This window comes from Paramormyrops kingsleyae, chromosome 12 (genome assembly GCF_048594095.1).
Source record: "Paramormyrops kingsleyae isolate MSU_618 chromosome 12, PKINGS_0.4, whole genome shotgun sequence".
Classification (NCBI taxonomy): Eukaryota; Metazoa; Chordata; class Actinopteri; order Osteoglossiformes; family Mormyridae; genus Paramormyrops; species Paramormyrops kingsleyae.
In genome coordinates this window covers 15,251,629-15,273,127 of record NC_132808.1, presented here as the reverse complement: position 1 = coordinate 15,273,127, position 21,499 = coordinate 15,251,629, and the positions used below count along the sequence as shown (strand labels likewise).

Below are 21,499 nucleotides of genomic sequence, written 5' to 3'. Positions count from 1 at the left end.
AATTTCTCTAACACAGGAGTTTCAGTGCTCAGCAGGACCAGTAATAGCACACCCTACTCTATTGTCTGAGCACCTCCCAGTATGACGGTTTCAAAATGCTGAAAATGATCTAAATACAGCATATTATTAGGGACAGAAGTGAATTACAATTAAACTAACACCCCTCATTCTAATGCATGTGAGAGAAATTGAGCACCTCCCAATAAGTTTTCAAATTAAAATGTATTTAATACAGGTCAGACATGAACAACAGGTTCTGTCCACCTCAACATTACGCCTGAAACATTTCTTAATGGTGCTCAGCCAAGTCTGCTTAGCACAGAAGTCAAGCACAACATGAAAGACACAAAAGCCATTTTTTAACATTTAATGACAAAACACAAATCTTCCTTCAGGGCGACTAATATTTTAAAACCAGAAATATAATTTACAGTTCTTTTCTCCATATCTACAAAAATAAAAATAAACAAGTTTTACAGAATAATATATAAAGTATGGGGTTTCTATAGTACAGAAGTCAAGTAGCTTCAAACCAACCATGAATGTTATGTGCATAAATACAGCAGTCTACACCGAGGTTCCAGGTACACAGGACGTACTGGGCAACCCCATTATCCAAACAAGTGACGTTAATTGCTTCTATAAGGATGAGGCAGTGGAGTACTATAGGTGAAAAGGCAGGAAGAGTGGATTAGCATCATTGTTTGAATGTAATATGCACTTCTGTGGTTCTGACAGCAGGGGGAGATATTTATCTCGCTGCCGCATAGTGTCATGCAGGCCCTAGTGGCCCTAGAGCAGGGATACTCAAATGTTTCTCAGTGAGGTCCAAATTTCATCAGCGACACAAAGGTCCAGGCAGGTGCAGTGTTTCAGTCCAGATGAAAGCTTCAAAACTGTGTGAATTATTGATCTGGGTAATGTCATCCATCAGAGGACGACAGGTGGCTTTCCCCTTTTTTCCCCCCTTTACCTCATTAAATAAAAGCCCCACCCCACCCGCGATGTTCCAAGTGCCCTTTGTCGATTATGCAAAATCTTCCGAGTGGGACCTATTTGTGATCATGTAAATTTACAAAGCAGGGAAAAAGAACTGGTCAGCCACGCCCCCTGTTTGAGCACCTCACTGCCAAGGTCCCCTGGGTAAGTTTTGTCTACCTGGGTGGGGGAATCAATCTTACAGTCCGGATTATATTGTATTTCAGTCCAGATGTGGACCAGAGTCCGTCATTTGAGTACTCCTGCCCTAGAGCTTTATCACACAGCTACATGTAGTCAGTACCTGCTCATATTACAGCCTTAATTACAATGGGCCGTGTTTATAGTGCATTATCAAAATAAGGTCACAGACTGGAATCAATGCAACATCAACATCTGTACTTCTGGTTATTTCTGAAAAACTCTTGAGTTATACGTCACTAGTTCAGGGTATGGCAAGTACAAAAGGTCACTGGAAAAATCCCAAAAGGACCACTGGAGTACATCAGTAGGTGTGGGACTGGGAGAGACCAACTGTGTTATGTTAAAATAACAAAAACTTTGCTGCAGAATCTGACAAAGGGGTAGATTTCACAACCACCTGATGTAATTCCTTCATTAATAAACTGAAATCTTCCTTCATCATTTTGCATCAAACTCAGAGAAAGACCATATTTGATACGCATAATTACGTATGTGTTGAACCTCAAATTTAAACATTCTGAGGGAGGTCAGCTTTACATTTACAAGAGTTCAAAGTCATTAACCATTTCCAGTTCAAGCTCCAGGTGGGTTTCAGTGGCTCAAAATGCATGTGCATTCAAATTGGAGTCTGGAAAACTTCCAGTTTCAGGCTGATACACACATGAAGATGTACCAAATGGAACTAAAGTGCCTTGCTCTTCTAATGCATCCCCCTTCAATTCATACTTGCTCCTTCTCCAAGACTCCCTGTGTTCTTCTTTAATTCCTAATCCAAAGTTCAAACATCAAAACATAACCCTGGAAATGCAATCTTCTTCCTTGATGACATCATGTTGGAAAAGGATTTCAGGCAATCCAGTATATAATGATATGCAACTGTACTGTTCTTAAATGGAGAATTAGCATAGAAATGCTAAAAAAAAGTTCTTTCTGGTCTGTCTCAAAATCCAGTAGACTGGACTGTTGTCTGGGACAGCTCCACCCCTGAAAGAGGTAGACAGAGCAAGGTTAATACGATTGTAATAGTTCACCTAAAACATTAATGACATGTGCATTGATGCTCAAAAGGTAGTAATCTGCCAAACCAGTAGCATGTGGCAGGCTCCGCTAACCAAATTTAATAAACATAAGGATACGCCATATAGTACTGAAAAGCCGGCGTACGGGCAAATGTGAATGGCCATCACCTAAAACACTGGCGATTATTGCACATGTGCACATTTTGCAATTATATTGCGATGCGATATGGTAGCAGCCCCACCCCAAGTGGAAAACAGATATTTGGAGAGATCAACAGCTGTACAGTTCCTCTAAGAAAGCCTGTTTTGCTATAAAACGACTCACCATCTACTGATACTCTGTCAAGTGAAATGCTCCTAGCAGCAGTGGGCGGGGTTTGTGAAAGGTCACCAGGAACCTTATTGGCAGGTCGGTTTGTCAATGTGCTGAGAATCTGACTATGAGTAGCCTCAATTTCCTGCAGACGGTGGTAGAGAAAGCACAAGATTACAGGAGTTTCATGCATCACCCATTAACTATACATAACGTTTTTATGAGTCATATCTGAAATGGCAGAGATGGCAGGTTTACCCGTAGCTGCAGCAATTTGGTCATCAACTCGTCGATTGTGTGAAAAACCTCATTCATGTTCTTGCTCACATGACTCTGAACACCTGCTTGTGATTGGTGTAAAGTGGCCACTTGACTCTGATCCTCCGAATGGGTGTGGTCAGTTGGACATGGACTCAATGCGTCCTGCAACTTTTTCTGTTGCACAGACGAAGTGATCTGTTCTGCTTCAAGCTGTGCCATTTCAGTGTTGTCCGTGTTCATGAGCTCATCAGTGTGGGTTTCACCCATGTCTTGGGGCAAGACCAGGTAGAAGGTGTTTCCTGAAGCACACAGATAAACAGACCTTAGACCATGGACACTTCATCCTTCTAGTTCTTGTCTGAGTCCAAACTGTCCGATCTGGACAGCTAGCTGTTATCAGCTTTTGCTCATCACACATTTGACTGAAACAGTTATTTCAAAGACATGCTAAACTTGCAATGGGATACTTGGAATAGAATGACTAACATTTTAAGTTGGGGGAAAGAAAAACTGTACTGTAGCAATTCATCAGGACCTTTCCACTACTAACACAAATTTGTTACCCTCTTCACAGGCTCCGCTCGGTTCAGCTGATTGGCTGGAGAGAATGCTGACATCAATGATGTCATCAGGGAAAGAAGCAGAGCCCACCCCCTCAGCTGTGCGCAGAAGACACAGAGAAAGGAAGTGTGATTGTGACAGAAAAGGTGAGGTATGTGTCAGCATGCTGATGTACTGGGTAGTGCAGTGATGAAAGAAAAAGCTTAAGATGCAAGAATAAAGCACGTGCATACCCATAGACCAATTACTGCATAATCCAGGACATACAGCATAAGCAAAAAAACACAGCAGCTGATGAGGGTAGGAACACAAAAGCTTGACTGTTATTCAGCAAATCCAAGCAGAGCAGCTTTTCTGCGAGAAGAGACTAAAGCAGAGAGATCTTGACCAAGAACAGGCTCTACACAGACAGTGAGAGGAGAAGGTCTCTGGTCACTGACAGACAGAAGACATGCACATTCTTCTACAGTGAGGGAAAAAAAAAGTTACAAGACACATGACGTTTTTTTTTTTGGTAAAAATAAAGAAGTCCCTACCATGTTTCAATAGTATCTGATGCAAAAACTGGCTGTCCTAGGCAGAAGAACAACTAGAAAGAAATTGCCAAGCATGTGGGGGAGGGGGCATGGTAGAATACTGGCCAGATGTGTAATGTTTCTCATTACTATTTTGTAGGGGTGCACCGATTGCAGTTTTCTGGCCGATCAACGATCACCGATCCTTAGGCAACCTTACCTGCCGATCTCGATTTTTTTTTGCCGATCTAGTTTCTTTCATAACTAAAAGACAGTTACTTCAATGTTTCCATTTTTATTGAGTAAATTGATATGAATACTCACAAAACATGAGGTAGTGTCCTCAAATATAAATGAACATATAAATGAGCATTGCTGTTTGAACTACAAAATCATATTTTTTCTTCCAGACTTTAATTTCTCTAATTTTGTAAAAAAAAAAATATATATATATAGCTGTTATGACACACTTGTCCAAAAAATAGGGAGGGAGGCAGCCTGCACTGCACCTCTCTCGGGAATGGGAGAAAAGGCTGATTTAACCCTCTGGGGCCTAGGGGTAGGAAACACACTTTCACTGACTGGGGCATGATCACACATTTCATCACACTTAATTCATGGCAAATAAATTATTTCTTATATATTTGTTTTGCCATTACACTCATCTTTATTTTAATATATATTGTAAATATGTCAGATTTTTGTTAAGTTTGAAATTTGACATCAAAGTATAGACATTGCAAAATGCAGTTTGGAACACTTGCAGAAACATTATAAAAGTACATAGTAAGCAATGCTGGCAGTTTGTTTTGATCCCAGATATCTGATCACCAAAGTCTTGGCTACATGAAGATGACTAAATGGTGTAGATGCAACATTAATTTGGATAAATAAATAAAAAATAAAAAAACCTAACTCATGTAACTATTTCTGGCTCCTTTCATTGAATATGTAGCAACTTTCATGTGTATGAATGAGCCATTGTCACCTGGCCAACGTCCCCAACCCCCTTTTATGGCGCTGAAGGGGATGTATCTGGATCGCGTTTCACCGTTGCGCTGTTAATCAAATTACCATGCGAATGCGATTTGAATACGCGCTAATGCGGCTATTTAGAATGTGAATAGCGATCTTCGGGTGAGAGCGGTACTACACGCCCCCGATGCAGGTAAAACAAAGTAAGATGACATGGTTTACTTTTTTGCCGATTTAACCTAATTAAAAAAAACTTTAATACTTCCGACAATGGACGTTTTGAAAAGAAGACAGATTACGGATTTAGCCAGCATTTTTTTCATGATTATACATTAAGATTTCAGCGAGATATTTATAAACTGAAATAGACGCGAAAAGTACGCGATGTCGTCGACGACATACTCGACCCCAAAGAGTTAAAAGCATATAACTAAGATCGGTGGATCTCATGGGAATATGGTCGATTTCTGGCTATATCCAGCTTACCTTTTTTCTGCCATGGCACACTTGTAATTAGGTATTTATCCCAGGGGACACCATTTATTAACACATACAGTCAGTCCTGCTACAACGTGTGGTATTATACCATGAATCCGTTCTAACATGATTGACACATTAATACAAGTCCAATACAATGCAGAATCACGTTTGTAGAGCGAGAAAAGCACTTTGTGAACTACAGCAAGATATGGTATTAGTAACTACGTTCATGCAAAAATAGCTATCCAAGTGAACCATAGTGATGTCCAATTCGTGAACGAATCGTTGTTTTGAACCAATTCTTATCAGACTGGTTTTCAAATCAAAACACATCCACGCATTGCACAGGTGAAAGTCAGTTCCTACAAATCTAAACACTTGACAAGCGATCATAAAAAAAACAACCTTTTTAATTCACTAACATTTGCTTCTTGTAGTCTCTCCATGCTCATATTGCCTTCAGTGCCCCTCCGCATACTGTAATACGTTGTATTCCTGCTATGTGCACGCCCGGCCGCACGGAGCCCCTCCGCATACTGTAATACGTTGTATTCCTGCTATGTGCACGCCCGGCCGCACGGAGCCCCTCCGCATACTGTAATACGTTGTATTCCTGCTATGTGCACGCCCGGCCGCACGGAGCCCCTCCGCATACTGTAATACGTTGTATTCCTGCTATGTGCACGCCCGGCCGCACGGAGCCCCTCCGCATACTGTAATACGTTGTATTCCTGCTATGTGCACGCCCGGCCGCACGGAGCCCCTCCGCATACTGTAATACGTTGTATTCCTGCTATGTGCACGCCCGGCCGCATGGAGCCCCTCCGCATACTGCAACACCAAAAATATTAAAACCAATCTTTTCATGGATAAGGAAACTTAACAAGGTAACCAAGAGATAAGAAACAAATTGGATGATAAATAATTGTTTTGATGGCTGATTTAAGACAACGGGTGAATGAATAAGTTATCTGCATCCCTATACATTATCTATGTGTAACACACATCTGGCCAGTTCTAGCAGCACACCAGTTGGAAAAAAACACTCACTTACATACCACTCGTATTATATTATTATACAATGCCTATAGCTCCAATGTAACACTTTGGCACTTTATAACGAGTTTGGATACAAAACCAGCCAAGTCCATTTGTCCTCTTAGGGGCTTTTGCCAAAAAGCTATGAACTGAATTAAGTCCCAAGCAGGTTTTGCAGCAATGTCAATTTGTTTTTTGTGTAATAGACACTTAAAGCTTCCTGAAAGCTACCGTAACCGATTTTTCACAGAAATCGTGTTTAGCAGGTTTTTCAGTTTGAACTACTCATGTATTTGTGAAGCCAATAAAGGCTACTGAACTGAGAGGAATAGAAGGAGATGAAGGGAAACGGAACATCAATGAGGAGATGGCCCATAATATATTACAGTATAGAAAAAAATCATGACCGTAAGATAGGGATTTCTGTGCACAAAGGTCAAAAGAAGTTTCCACATTCCATGCACCAGGCCAAATCAATATAAGAGAAGACGGAAAACCAACATCACAATCAAAAAGTTGAAACCAGGGCTGTCTGCCTTAACATTCTGCCATGTTTCATTTTCCACACAGGAGGAGCTGGTACAAATAGCACACTCACCTTTCCGTACCACCTGAACACTGTGGTCCACCTCCTCCTCGGCCTCCAGTGGTGGGGTCCCCAATTCCTCAGTCTCCCACTTAAAGCTAGATGTAGGTTCTGACTCCACCCCATCTATACGAGGGCTTCTCTCATTGGTAGCCTCATTTGTAGGCGTGTCAGCAGAGTCCTGACTCCAGACGTCTTCTTCCAGGCCCTTGAAGATGAGTCGCCTGAGCTTTTCCACTGAGAGAAGAATGAAAACAAAATGTTTTGGTCAAACACTGTTAGCTGCACTAGAAATATCAGAAATGATAACATATGGGCGACGGTGACATTTTCTCTGGATCTTACAATCTCGCAGTGCAGCCTCTGCCACTCCAAGTCCTATTTGCTGGCAACCATGCCCTTCACTTGCAAGGAAGGTGTCAGACTGGTTGGTCTGGGGGGTAAGCTCAAGCGCCCCACCCACATCGTTAGGCATGTCCCTGTCCATCCCTACAGATTCCTCTGTCAGCGAATCCTCTGGGAGGAAACATTATGACAGTCAAGATACATTTCCATAGACGCTGAATATATTCAGAACAATGACTAATATACCAATTAAAAGGTCATATTTCATTATTAATATTATTTCATTATTAACATTATTTCCAAGTATTCCACTACCTGTCTGGTAGACATGGTATGGATTCCTCTGGCAGCCAAGACTGGAAGAGCTGAAAGATTTAATAATGAACAAATTAATAAGGAAAAACATTGCAAGAAGTAAGACTCCTATCAGCACAATGAAAATTCGCTTTATAAACAGAATGGTGTACATAACGCGATTTAGAGCTGCAACGGCTAATCGATAACAGACAATATTCGAGAATGAAAACAGCAGATGACAAATTACATCACCGATTGCTTTCATTTTTGTAGTCTGTGGCGTAAATTGTGAAATAATGACATCACTCATAGCAAAGATAATGCTGGTGTACTAAGCCTCGTTCATACTTCAATTCCCTGTGTGCCTTTATAATCTGCGCAAGGTTGTGCATGCAGACTCATGTACATACATTTGTCACGGTCAGAGCATGTATACAGCAATATTCCACCAGACCAGCAGATGTATTAAAATAAAACACAAATAATGAAAACGGGCGAACTTTCATGAACAGTTTTAAAGTTACTAGTCTTCGGTGGCGTTATGGTAATGCAGTATACTGTGTTATTTTGAACAATAAGTCCCCGCCATTCGCCGCTCAGAGAATTTTATCGTCAAGAGTTCAATATCCCAAAACAGCTTTTCTTTTGAAAATACCATCAAAATACCATATACCACAGTATAAAGCAAAACCATTGGTAACCTTAATACGGCAGAGACAGCAGCTCTTTGTTTCTATGCCACTCTGTCACTTCAGAGATTCTCCATACTGTGTAAAGGTTTTATTACAACTTTAACTTGAAAAATACCTTTTGTACGGAAGTAAATTTGTCTCATCACAATTTGAATTTTATATGCCACTGATTCTAATTTTGAATATTGGAAATATGCGTCTGATTTTTTTTGCCTCTGAATTACAGTCTTCAAACTTTCTATAATGCAATTTCACTGCTATTTTTCCATGTTCACAAATTCATGATAAAACAAATTCAGGGTTTAAAGATAAAAATTACAAAAAATTCAAGTTTCAAAAATTCAAAGAGAACTTCTCAAAGTTGCTCCAATTCGTGGTCTGAATTCATGCAAAAATACGAGGTTAAAAATACAAGTTATACATCCGGGATACCAAGGCTAAGCAATCGAATCTGTGGCTGCGTTCGACTTTGGCTTAGGTCTGTCTGCAGCTGACGTGACGTGGAGTGAGATCTGTTGACGGCTGCAGGGGTGGAGTATAAACTGACTGCAGCCAAGTCGGACAACTTCTACTCCTCATAGTTTGCGAGATCTGACTGCAATGGCCGCACTGCCAGAAGGGTGTAGATAAATCTATACAAATATCATCTGCATGCACATTACTTCTTTTACAATATGCATATTTCCAATGCATAAACATTCAATGTTAGAATTTCAGTGGCATATAAAATTCAAATTGTGATGAGACAGATTTACTTCCATACTTTTGATGTTAAAGCTTTGATTTGCACTTTTTTTTATTAAAAAGCCTGTGTGTTGGCCCAACTAATCCCTTAGTCAATTCCTTGATCACAGGATTAATCTATCCATCTACCCATGCATCCATCCATCCATTTTCTGAAACCGCTTCTCCTATTCAGGGTTGCGGGGGGTCTGGAGCCAATCCCGGAGGGTACGGGCACAAGGCAGGGAACAACCCAGGATGGGGCACCAACCCATCGCAGGGCACACTCACACACCATTCATTCACACATGCACACCTATGGGCAATTTGGTAACTCCAATTAGCCTCAGCATGTTTTTGGACTGTGGAGGGAAACTGGAGTACCCGGAGGAAACCTCACGATGACATGGGGAGAACATGCCAACTCCACACATGGAACCCAAGTCCCAGAAGTGTGAGGTGACAGTGCTAACTACTGTGCCGTCCCCACAGGATTAAATCGGTCATCAAAATAAGAATTTTTCACAGGCCTAATGAGATTGGTAAAGGGATTACTGTAATTTATAATAGTAACACTAAAGTTCTACAGAGAATAAATAAAGCAAAAGACTCACGAGAGGGGCGGTGAACCATTATTTACAGGGTTTGTAGAGCCAGTGGTTGATGTGATGGCTTTCTCAAGCAAGTTCTTCCAGCTGCAAATGAGTCGTGAGAGAAACCATTCTTCTAAATCAGTAATGCTCACTGGAATGAGAGCATCTAAGCAAAATCCCCGCCAAGTGTAACTGCATTCAAGTTTGCAAACAGAAAAGGCTTTCACTCAGGTGCTGCAGGACATTTATCCTCTAAACACTCAGGAAGTACAGGTAGTCCCTGGGTTAAGAACATCTGACTTATGGACAACTCAGTTGTGAAAAAATTGCCATAAAACTTATTGTATGACAAATTTGAGTTATACAATAGCTCGAAATAATGACTGCATGCACTATTCTGACACTCATGAAAACACTGCGTGGCTTGAGTGTTTTGTCGGCTTGAGGTACACTACTGTACTTTTACTCTTATGCAGTGTATTATTGTTCTGAATTACCTACAAATTTGACTTAAAGGGAACTTAAGACTTAGGGAATGGATCTTGTTCGTAACCTGGGGACTGTCAGTACAGGGTCATGGGGGGTCTGGAGTCTATCCACGGCTAAATACAGCAGAATACAGCAATTTTGGACAGGATGCCCCAGACACATACAAACAGACAATTTAGAGAAACTAATTCACATAACTGAATGTGTTTGGAAACCCAGGCAATGAACATGCAAACACCAAACAGTTGGCCATTGAACCACCATACACTCGTACACATGACAAACACCCAGAAACAGAGGAGCACATATTTAACAGGTACTGACAGGTTCTTCTCCGACGAGGTTCCTGCCACCAGCTCGTAGATCTGTCTCTGTGAGGTACTAATGACGTACAGGGCCTTGTTGTCTAAAGGAATAGAGGCCGAGCTGTCAGTTACCTACCATCCAGCTACAAAACTGCAAACGATGACAGGTCATCAATAATTGATCAAGAGAGTCATTACAACAAACTCACCAGTGGCCACTGAGCGCACAAGCAAAGAATCCAGTCGCACCACAGGGCAAAAGGAAGTTTTGAGTTCATTGCTGCCCCCAACACCACCTCCTAGTGAGCGGGAGGGACATCGCAACACCAGACGATCATCTGGTCCTCTCTGGAGCAGAACCAGCAGGTCTGACAACAGCAGCGCCTGCACCTCTGGGATGAAAATCCACAATGGAATTAATACAAACACAAAACCCAGATCAGAAAACACAAGCACTGCACTGAAACATCAATGTCAGTACAGATACCTGAAGCTGAGGTCTCACCTATTGCTTTCTCCTTACTGACCCTCCAGGTGAGAGCTCCCTCATGAATCATTCTCTTTGTGCTCAGGTCCAGATTCTAAACACCAGAATGAAACGGCACATTAATGTGATCATCAGGCAAGACAGCCACCTGCACACAGGCCTCAAACAAGGAAGAACAGCGATACCTTGAACTGTGTCGCTACAGGATTGGCTTGCCTCTCGAGGGGCGTGGCGTCAAGCCGGCGCTGGTACTGGCTGAGCCGCTGCCTGTGCTCCGTCTCTCTGACCACCTCGTTCACGGCCTGTAGGATCCCACGGCAGCATACTTGTGCTCGCTGGAGCAATGGGAATTCTGAGGAAACGGCTGGTGCACGGAAGGAGGAGCATGAGGCTTTACTGATCACATTTAGGGGCCGTTCACATATCGCGTCTTTTGCGCGCTCAAGTCCATTATTTCGAATGTAGACGCGCGGCAGCTGCGCTCATAACGGAAGCGACGCGGTCGCGACGCGCACGCGGTGCGACGCGCCCGGTTTTTTCAGGCGCGTCCGCGCCGCGATGAGTTGGAAACATCTCAACTTTTCAAAATGCCGCAAGCGCAAAGCGAGTCATGTGACAAGATTCAACCAATTAGCTTCCTCGCCTTTTCCGTTACACTGACGCCTCAGCAGAAACATGGAGGAGCAGCTCATTATTGTGGTCCAGGGATTTCCTGAACTTTATGATTTGTCATACAGTCGAACTTCGTTACAACGTACCTCGGGGGAATTAAGAATTTGTACGTTATAACCATAGTACGTTGTAACCAGGTCCCTCAAAATGAATGATAGAACACAAAATGTATATAAAAAAAACGTTTAGAAAACACCCCTCAAGTAGACACTATGACATACAGCTTGTGTAGTTTGAAGAATATAATAGGAACTGTATTCTTCAAACTAGGTTAATATCAGTTACTCATAGACAGCCGACATAACGCAAAATCCACTGCCGGCTTATCGTTCAAATCGCCTTACTGTAACCTAATGTCAAACCGAAATTATGCACCTGTATATGATTCAATTGGCTGAAATAAATTTCGATACATGTGTTAGACATCTGTCTTTTGTTAATTTCTTTCACTATATGTCACACAATTACCCCAATAACCACACAGTTTCAGAACTTAGTTCGCGTCGGCAGTATAAGGCTGCCATGTATAATTCTGAATTATTTCCACCTTGTCGGTCAGCGAAATCCGTTTCCTTTTAGCAGGCATCTTGCTTGATATGCGGCAGCATGACACCATGCAAAACCATGAAAAAACGGGGGCTGCATGCAAGGAGTCCGGCCGGCGTGAAATGCTTCGTGAGGATAAGTTCATACAGTTAGGATGTAGATGGCCGGCAACAGCCGATTCTGAATTGTGCGCGCGCTCGGAAGATGAGGCTGTACGTTGTAACGAAGGTCAATTTGCCTATTTTCCTCTGAAAATCATACGTTATATCGAAGTTTACGCTGTAAAGGTGTACGTTCTAAGCGATACCGGCAAATGGAATAATGCATTACGCGAATTCGGGACATCGAAATTTGAACGTTGTATTGGTGTAAACGTTATAAACGGGGTACGTTGTAACGAGGTTCGACTGTATATATACAGGGCTAGACATAAGCCGCGGCACCGCGGCCAATGGCCGTCGTGCCTTTCAAAATTGGCCGCACACCTCCTCAAAATTGAAGTACCTTACGGCCAAGATTGGCCTGCCTTTAATGTTTGTCTGGCCGTATGCCCCCATTTTACCGAAAGTAACGTTCATTACACAAAAGACTTGCGCACGACACGGTCCACTTTACCTCGTCAACAATCGATGCATCTGTACTGAACCCGAACCCAACCTTCGATACGAGAAACGAGGTCGACCCGCACATCTCGTAATTCCCAACTACTGAATGAACCGCAATGAATTCTGGACTAATACGATCATGTGTTCGTCGGATGATTGGCTGGTACGGTATGTATCGTCCAGCCTACTATAGAGCCACAGCAATGACAATGGTGCATCATCGGGGGTTACGTTTTTGATTGGAAAAGCCATCCGACGGTTTCCGAATAACAGATAGGTGTCCTCTTCGGTAATCATCGTGTAGTTGTCGTCTGCTGCTTATGCTGTCACCATGCCTCGCAAAGATCGAGAACGTAAAAGAAAGCAAGCTGAACTCGCGGCTACTGCCGCAAAATGTTGCAAATTATCTACTTTGTTCAGGTAAGTGTCAGATAGTGTTGTAAAAAAACATTTGCCGAGGCAGAGCAGATTTGAGTCAGAGAAGTACCAAGCTCTGCTGGGAGGATATAGGACTGGTAGCGTGCAGTGTGCAAAAAACGAACGTCAAGTCAATCGTCATGTACACTAAAAGAATACGGGTGTTCTGAGCAAACACATACAAAAATATTGACGGCTCCTTTATTGTTGGATTTTGTTTTTTGAAATAAAGCTATATATATCATATATATATATATATATATATATATATTCATTCTGTCTCAAATCGAAGGTCGTATTGCGTAGGTTGTCTAAACTTGGTAATTACAGTAATTTTGGCCTTGTGCCCAGGCTTAATGGCCTTGTGCCCTAGAAAAAATATGAATAGCCAAGGCTAAAGTGGCTGTGCCCTCCTAAATCCTTATGTCTAGCCCTGTATATATGTACACACACACACACACACACACAATTGCTGTACTAGTTACTTAAAAATATTTTAATGCGTATAACTAATTCCTTGTTAAATCCATCATTGTTTTTATAGAATGGATTTATATAGAATTTGTTATTGTTTATATAGATTTTATATAGAATTATTTCAGTTATATTTTTTTAATTTTGTGTTTTGGTCATTTCGGTTATGACGGTAATTATCTCAGACAAATGCAGAGCCGTTGTGCAGGAGAGATGGTTTCACGGCAGAAGCTCTGTTTGCTGATGCTAGGGCCAGCTTTTCCTAAAATATAATCCAACTGGTCCTTGTCAAGTCTGAAATAGGCTTTGAACCTCCCGTTGTCCAGGCGGAGCTCCTGGATCAGCTGGTGAAACTCCCCGTGTTTTTTACGTTTTTGAAGAATGGGGTGCACCCAAACACTACGGCGTTTTTTTCTTTTCTGCGTAAATAAATCTTGTAGCAGAGTCACAGCAAAGGTTTTTCGTTGGTGGAAATCCATTTTTGAAATTAATGGAGAGCGCGGCGGATGGTTGCTTAGCAACGACAGACACTTCCAGAGCGCAAGCGCTTGGGCGCTTTTGGAAAAAAGGAGAAAGCGACGCGCCTAGCGTTTTCCTCGCGTTTTTAGGCGCGATATGTGAACATCCCCTTAGGGTGCTGTTTATTACCTCATCCCATCCATCACTTAATTTCCACTGGCAGCCATGCTCCGACAGAGCTCAAAAGAAACCTACACATGAAAGAACCTGGATATGCTACAGGTGCATGAAGATAATTTCAGTGGCGCCAATTGAGTATCTGAATGAAACTCACGCTCTGTGTGCTTGATAATGTTGTCCAGCAGCAACGGGTACTTGGTGAGTCTTTGCATCTCGGACACAAGAAGATCCTTCAGTTGCAGCCTGCGACAGTGAGGGTTTGCCTCACATTCCTAGAGGGGAAAAAAAGAGGGATTAAACTGATTGAGAAACAGATTATACGGTGGCGATGATGGTCATGATTATTATACTTTATTGATCCCCATTGGGGAAATTCTCTTTTCGCCTACCCCATCTTGCTCTCTGAAGTTGAGAGCAAGCTTGGCAGCGAAGGTCAACCACCTGTAGCGGCACCCAAACACAGCAGGCAGAAATACAGAGAATTGATTCTCTCGCAAGGTTAATAAGACCACTGTACCTGAACAATGTGGGCAAATCGTGGGTCTTTGCGCTGTTTGTTCTTGATGAGCTCCAGTGCCTGAGACTGCTGACTGCAGAGCTGCGACACCTGCTCTTGGAACTCCGCTCCGGCCGCCCCCTCAAACTGACAGGGGAAGACGGAGGGGATGAGGTGACGAGATAGGCAGGAATGCAGGAGTATGGCGAGGAGCGGGAGCAGACGGGAGCTCACCCTGGCCAGCATGATGTCTCCGATCCCCGGAACGATGCGAGACTCCCGCAGCTTCTTCATGGATTCGCACAAGCTGGCTGCAATGCAACATCAGCATAAGGTCAGCCTGGCTGCGGAGAAACGTTTAACGCCACAGAGAAGCCAAATGACGCCCACTGAGAAGAACTAACAAGCAAACAAACAAACCAAAAACAGCTTGACAGGGCCGCACTGAAAACGCTGCAGCTGACTAGTATTAGGGTTACTGACCGTGCAGCTCGTATACTCGGGGCAGATTGGGGAAAATACAGGCCAGCTCCTCTGAGCTCAGTACAGTTCTCATCCTCTGGAAGAACACTTGGTCCAGAACCCTGAGTGTGCGCAGGTGTGACGACTCTGTAGTGAAGAGCTCTGCAGGGACAGAGACACCAAGTGAAGCCTCTAATCGGCACAGGCAGCATCTAAAGAGACTGGACGTGGGTGTTGGGTCACAGAGCCAGAGGCCAGGTAGCAATTCGCTTCACTTTGATTGTTTAAGGACTTGATCGGCTAGTTGTCTAGTTACCATAGATGACAGCCTGCCGGTCCACTTCGCGGGGTCCGAGCTCAGCCAGGGTCTCTGGGTCCACGGTCTCCTGCCAGTTGCTAGAATCAGCGACGTCCTCATCTAGGCTGGGGGCGTCAGGGAGCAGCACCACAGGGGACTCCATACTCCTATATGGGACAGGACAGAGGTGCCACATACCAGCATAACCTTTCCCTATACTGGTAAAAGCAATGAAACGGTGGGCTCACCTCCGTTTGGACCGAGGTGTGTACGGCGGGGTGGCATTTTCCAGCGATCTGGAGGAAGGGGAAAAATTAATTCTTTTTCACCACACTACATAAAAATGTGGAATTTATTTTCACTGTTCTTAATAAAGTTTACTTCAGAATGATGGCACGCCTCTCTTCAACAGGATGGCGACAGTTTCTTTAATGTTGTGACGTGTGAGTGTAAGTGGGAACAGCGCACATGGGTGGCGGACTACAGGACAGACCTCGCGGAGCTGCTGGAGGCCGAGGAGGAGGCGCTGTGCTGTAGGAGGCACAGGCCGGCCGCTTCATGCTCCTCTCCACAGTCGTCCATATCCACGTCGCTACGAGAGCGCGGCACGGACTCCCCGGTGGCCCCGGCCCCCCGACGCCGGCCCTCACCCTGAGCCTTCAGGGACTCGCTGCGAGCCAAACGCACTGACACCGTTGGGCTGTGAATGGAGACAAATCCTATACATAAACGCCGCAAACACACAGCGTCTCTCTCTCTGTCACACACACACACACACACACACACCTGTCTCTACCCAGTATTTCATCTCCAAGGCTGCTGGTAGAGAGCCTCTGAAGATCAGTGTCGCCCTCCACCGCCTCAGGGTGGCTGCTCTCAAACTGCTGGATGATGTTCCTCACGTTGCCGGACTTCACTACGTGGTGGGGGAGACGAGCAGAGGGAACACACACGGTTACTTTAAATAGATACAATTCAGCAATTCTAAACATTATTAACAAGAAAATACAAACTGGTAACAAAATTAAAACAAAATATGAAAACCCAAGACTAAGAATGGATAAATGAGAAAAAAAATACCTTCAAAGGAAGACAAGATGTTGAACGCTGGAAAAAGAAAGCAAAAAAAAAAGGGTAAAACTCCCAAATCAAAGTTAAAACAACAAGTTGGGAAAATAAAACGGGGAAAATAAAGTGGCAGCACCTATAGGCACAACACATTCAAACACGTCTGTGCTCATACCGCAGCTGGTACTTCTGTACTGACCAGGGACGGACTCTGTGTGTGCATGTGTGCGTGAGCGTGAAGTGCATGCGTACTGGACTGGGATGCGCCCCTTGGTTTGCCGATATACTTCAGGATCGGGTTCCTCTTCTTGTCCTCCCCATCCTTGTCTTTCTTTGTAGCACTGAGCTTTAGGAGGGAGACCAATACAAAAGAATTGTTGTCTGGAACATTCAGAGAGGGATTAACAAACTATACTCCTTATGTTGCATTAAATATTGTATTAATGGGTATTTATATGTACTTTGGGTATTTATATGTACTCTGTACTTTGTTGCTGGATAATTTTCTGAACAGCATACATGACGGCACTCTTAAAGCCAATTTCTACTTCACTTTTCTGCGTGCGCTTTCAGTTACGGACGAGGGGATGTGGCGGAAATTTTGTCATATGGGGCTGGCTGCTGACGACTGCGGTCAGTGCGCGTGTAGCCAGATTTTTACATCCAGCGGAAACCATGTCCTTCGAATGCGCATGTGCAAGATAACTGATGAGATACATCCAGTAGGTGGCATGTATGTAAACTTTGTCCTTTCAATTTGGTCAGCTCAAAACAATAAATATCAATAGCTCCGGAAACTTTTGCAATCCTTCACAATGGATTTACATTACTAATAACAACAACTGACACAAACTATGGGTAACTTACATGTGTTTTTTATACTCATTTATTAATAATGGCACTGTGTCACTTCACCACCAGTAACTGCAAATAAGACAGCTGGGCTACTGAAAGCGAAGTGCACACACAAACTTTATTTAGGTTTATCCTTGCTGTCACATTGCAGCAAGTGGGCAAGTGTAGTGGGATCACAAAACTATCGCGAGGGAACGCAAAACTATTTAAAAAAATATATATTTCCCACCCTGACCTCTTAGGGGCGCCATTCCACGTATGGCTTGATTATTATTAATTTCTACCCAAAAATGATATTTTATCACAAGAATCGAATAACACTTTCAATGACAAACGTGATTGGGCAGAGGTAAATAGTTAATATTAAACATATTTACTTTCCCAATTATTTATGAGACAAAGCCGACATCAGTCAAGTAGTATTACAAAAGAAAGTTGCGTTTTTATTGTTTTAAGAACCCAAGAAGACTTGAAACTTGTGGTTATAAACCTGATTTCATCCTGCTTTTGAATAAGCTTCATTCAGACCTAGGAGACGACATCTGCCCCCTGCTGGTTTGGAGGAATATCACTGCAGTATGCATGCAGCAACTGCAACCATCCACATCCACTGTATGAACACAAGCTGCCGTAAGCGCGGCCGTCTCCAGACCGGAAGCGCACGCGGAAAGCGGAAAGCATGAACTAGGCTTTATGCTAGTAATATAACTTTAACAGAGGGGAGAAAAAAAATGTACCTTCTTGGTCTTAGGAAAAATGGCCGACCACTTGTCTTTCTCGGCCGGCAGTCCGGGGAAGGGCCGTGTCTTAATGCCGGCGTGGTGGAGATAGAGCAACACGGCAGAAGCCAGGGAAGAGCTGGGAGAGAGAGCCCACGTCTCACTTCACTGCACGTCCCTCTGAACGCAGAGAAAAACCAAAACTTCCCCAAAAGGCTTCCTTACCTCCGGTCCTCCTCGAATTTTGACCTTGACGAAATGGGCCCCAAAAAAGAAAAAGCCAGCGTTACTCCCAGACAAACACACGCATACACAGAACCCCTTGCATTCTCGTGCTGTCATGTGATCTAGGCTGCACCCTCTTCATTGCCCCTGCAGTAGCGTGACCTTTGAGACAAGGTACTGTGCAGCTCTGTTAAATACATGTTTTACTGTAAATCCAGGCGTGCCGGTAAGTGATACACACAGACACGCACACAGACTGATACTCACAGTATCTCCCAGAGTGCGGACACTTGTCTGTCCACCACCGGCTTGTCCTTGACGGGGTCTCCATCCAGCAGCTGCAGATCTCCTTCTCCAAACAGAGAACTCAGTCCCATTGTCTGCTGGTTCCTGTAGGTAGAGGCACTTAATATACAGAAACAGACACATAGAAGCACAGAAACACAAAGCGGCCACATTCCTGAAGGTTGTACCTATAGCGCTGTATTTGGTCCTGGATAACAGGCAGCACCTGTTGCTGTACTTCTGACAGAGGGCCTCTTATATCCTCCTGTGCCTGCAGGCGACTATCTGCACAACAACAACATACAAAAGGCTCAAAATGAAGAATAGCGAAGATACAGAGGCTATGTGCAACAAAAGCAGCATCCACCTCGCACCCGCAGACAGGCGGACGTGCAGTGTTAGAAGAAGAATAGGAAAACATCATCCCACACTCACACAGAGGATAAAGAACCCTGGATGATGGTTACAATAAATGGTTACAGTAATTGTTCAGTAGTTGCGAAATAGCAATAAAGCATTTGGCACAAAGAAAAGCTCCAATTAAAACAAGAACACCGACAAGTCTGACAACACATTCAGAAATAAAATGCTAATAAAAGACTATCCATTAAGGCAGCACCTTGTCACAAGAGATCTTACCAATGTCAGACAAGACCTCCTCCGGAACACGAATTTTGAGGGGCTATTTTACCAAAAAAAAAAAAAAGGGTACAATGTTCAGTTTAAATATCACAATTTGTATTCAAGTGCTAATTTGTGAGCACTTTTGCATGTGTGAGTGGAGGACTTGTGTCTGCGTATACGGTCAGAGGTGCGCACAGCGTCTGAGTCCAAGAAGCACGAGCAAATCCGTGGGGCAAGAGCACGGGCATCTTTGGCACTGGCACCCAAGTAGGCTTCCACCCACAGGTAGAAGAGCTGCAGAGGACAAGGTATATGGATGCCATGATCTGAAATTCCACAGGCGAAGCTAAACATACTCCCAGTGCAACCACGGATGCTGTGAAATCTTATGTCATACCAAGTACATACACTGACAGCAGGAGGAGAGCTACCAAGCCCGATCGAGGTTTCCTGGTGAGCACTCACCAGTGGGTTAGGGTCTAACAGTTGACTGAAGACATATCGCATGAAGACGATCATGTGGGCTGGCCGGGTCTTCAGCACCTCGATGTCCTGGAAGGGCCCGTTGGTCTGGGACAGTGGCCGCGCGTCAGCACCCACAGTACACACCCACACAAAATATCTGTACTACACAGGACGAAACAGGGCTCACCTCATTAAGAAAACCGGCATCGTCATAATCCTCTGGACCAATGATCTGGGTGTGAGCACCCTGAGGAAAGGAACACATGGCCAGATTGGTTAAGAGTTACACAGTTAGTATCAGACAGCGAGCTTTGCGTGTGTATGTACGTGTGCATGTGCACGCACGCAAGCAACAAAGGAAGTCTTTACCGTGTCAATGGAAGACGTGTCATCACTGCACCTCCAAGAGGGAGGCGTTCTGGAGGAGAATAAGGGTGAGGAGTTGGGGCTTTCACAGGCCTGAAGGGAAGATTGAACTGGGGTTATGTTGTTAGTCAGTAATCATGCGATGACACACACACACACACACACACACAAAGACCAAAATGTGCTAGCATTTTTATTTTCTTAAAAAATCAAGCTGCAAACAAATGCTTTGCGTTTGTGAGACTTTTTTTCTCAAAATGTGTCCCCACCAAGATGTGAGAACACATGCGCATACCCGGCCTGAACTGCCCCTCACCTCAAAGTCTCCCTCGGTCGAGTCCACAGAGAGACTCCCTGCAAAGACCAAAAACATACATACACATCTATTCAGCAGTTATGAACACCCAAAACGAGTATACATGCTTGATCACATAACATCCCCACCTCAAACACACAAGTAACTATGTACTTGTCAGTACAGGCACACTATCATGCGCGCGCGCACACACACACACACACACACACACACGTGTGCATAATGATAATCAATAACATACACTCACCCTCTCCAGCCCTAAAATATTTGGCCACTGATTCTGATCGTGTTCCATCCTAAAATAGGGAATCCAAGAAAACAGTCATGACCCCGTAGCAATCTCATAAAGTTCAGTGCCAAAGGGTTTCCTCCACTTCTGCCTTGCTGTCTTTCAATAATTCTCACCAGTTCTTGCTGAACTTTCACCCTGACTTGGTGAGCAAGCCTCTCTGCACTTCTGATTCGCTCCTGCAGTGAGGGGGAGGGGTTTCGTGACAGTTGTTCCGTTAGGTTCTGTGAAAAACAAATATGAGTCAGCCTGGCTGTTTGGTCCGGGGGAGCACCGCTACCTTCCTCCATATGGATGCTCATCCTGCGTTGGAAGGACATGCGTATCACTGTCAATAGCAGTTAACAGAGGGCACAGGAAGCTGAACTTACCTGAATTTCAGCCTCTTCCTGTTCCAGCATTTTCCTGAGGATCTGAGAAGCATGCCTTTGCACGTGTAGGTCCTGGAAAGGAAAGGTGAAGGATTACAAATAGGCAGATATTTATCCATGTATATCAGCTGTCAAGTGTGTACAAGTCTGAATTACCTGCAAAGGCGTGGGTCCAGTGATTCTCTGGATAGCATTGCTGCTGGAAGCTGGAGGGAGAGGGGGAGGAGTTGGCAGTGTATCTCCTCCCACTGCTATTCTGTTATTGGATGAAAGGTCTGTTTGGAGATGCTGTAAAGGGACAGCGGGAGCTGAAGGGGGCGGTCCTTGTAACGTCATGGCGACATACGTTCCGGCTGTAATGATACAGGCAGAGAGGAAACAGTTATATTCACCAATATGCAATTATGTTTTTCGGCCAGTGGAAATTCCACAACACATTCTTAATA

At 43.9% G+C, this 21,499-nt stretch overlaps 1 protein-coding gene across 3 annotated transcripts in view; it reads right to left on the bottom strand.

Annotated features, from left to right (window-relative positions):
• Positions 1 to 353: 353 nt before the first annotated feature.
• Positions 354 to 21,499, bottom strand: part of arhgef11 (Rho guanine nucleotide exchange factor (GEF) 11) — a 37,145-nt gene continuing 15,999 nt past the window's right edge. The window contains exons 6-41 of one of the 3 annotated variants that reach the window (XM_072697546.1): positions 21,210 to 21,406; positions 21,054 to 21,125; positions 20,799 to 20,906; positions 20,641 to 20,689; positions 20,394 to 20,431; positions 20,081 to 20,170; positions 19,899 to 19,958; positions 19,712 to 19,816; positions 19,442 to 19,540; positions 19,262 to 19,304; positions 18,811 to 18,907; positions 18,605 to 18,727; positions 18,338 to 18,361; positions 18,131 to 18,251; positions 16,791 to 16,884; positions 16,551 to 16,577; positions 16,257 to 16,386; positions 15,964 to 16,170; positions 15,719 to 15,766; positions 15,489 to 15,637; positions 15,194 to 15,334; positions 14,945 to 15,021; positions 14,732 to 14,857; positions 14,369 to 14,486; positions 11,047 to 11,225; positions 10,880 to 10,955; positions 10,584 to 10,766; positions 10,394 to 10,475; positions 9,602 to 9,682; positions 7,591 to 7,640; positions 7,276 to 7,446; positions 6,943 to 7,167; positions 3,339 to 3,434; positions 2,773 to 3,074; positions 2,527 to 2,659; positions 354 to 2,166 (exon numbers count right to left, since the gene is read on the bottom strand). In XM_072697546.1, coding sequence (XP_072553647.1) covers positions 2,123 to 2,166; positions 2,527 to 2,659; positions 2,773 to 3,074; positions 3,339 to 3,434; positions 6,943 to 7,167; positions 7,276 to 7,446; positions 7,591 to 7,640; positions 9,602 to 9,682; positions 10,394 to 10,475; positions 10,584 to 10,766; positions 10,880 to 10,955; positions 11,047 to 11,225; positions 14,369 to 14,486; positions 14,732 to 14,857; positions 14,945 to 15,021; positions 15,194 to 15,334; positions 15,489 to 15,637; positions 15,719 to 15,766; positions 15,964 to 16,170; positions 16,257 to 16,386; positions 16,551 to 16,577; positions 16,791 to 16,884; positions 18,131 to 18,251; positions 18,338 to 18,361; positions 18,605 to 18,727; positions 18,811 to 18,907; positions 19,262 to 19,304; positions 19,442 to 19,540; positions 19,712 to 19,816; positions 19,899 to 19,958; positions 20,081 to 20,170; positions 20,394 to 20,431; positions 20,641 to 20,689; positions 20,799 to 20,906; positions 21,054 to 21,125; positions 21,210 to 21,406 — 3,965 coding nt within the window. In that variant the 3' untranslated portion in view covers positions 354 to 2,122. The remainder of the gene's footprint in view (positions 2,167 to 2,526; positions 2,660 to 2,772; positions 3,075 to 3,338; positions 3,435 to 6,942; positions 7,168 to 7,275; positions 7,447 to 7,590; positions 7,641 to 9,601; positions 9,683 to 10,393; positions 10,476 to 10,583; positions 10,767 to 10,879; positions 10,956 to 11,046; positions 11,226 to 14,368; positions 14,487 to 14,731; positions 14,858 to 14,944; positions 15,022 to 15,193; positions 15,335 to 15,488; positions 15,638 to 15,718; positions 15,767 to 15,963; positions 16,171 to 16,256; positions 16,387 to 16,550; positions 16,578 to 16,790; positions 16,885 to 18,130; positions 18,252 to 18,337; positions 18,362 to 18,604; positions 18,728 to 18,810; positions 18,908 to 19,261; positions 19,305 to 19,441; positions 19,541 to 19,711; positions 19,817 to 19,898; positions 19,959 to 20,080; positions 20,171 to 20,393; positions 20,432 to 20,640; positions 20,690 to 20,798; positions 20,907 to 21,053; positions 21,126 to 21,209; positions 21,407 to 21,499) is intronic. The other 2 variants (XM_072697547.1, XM_072697548.1) reach the window with 2 other exon arrangements.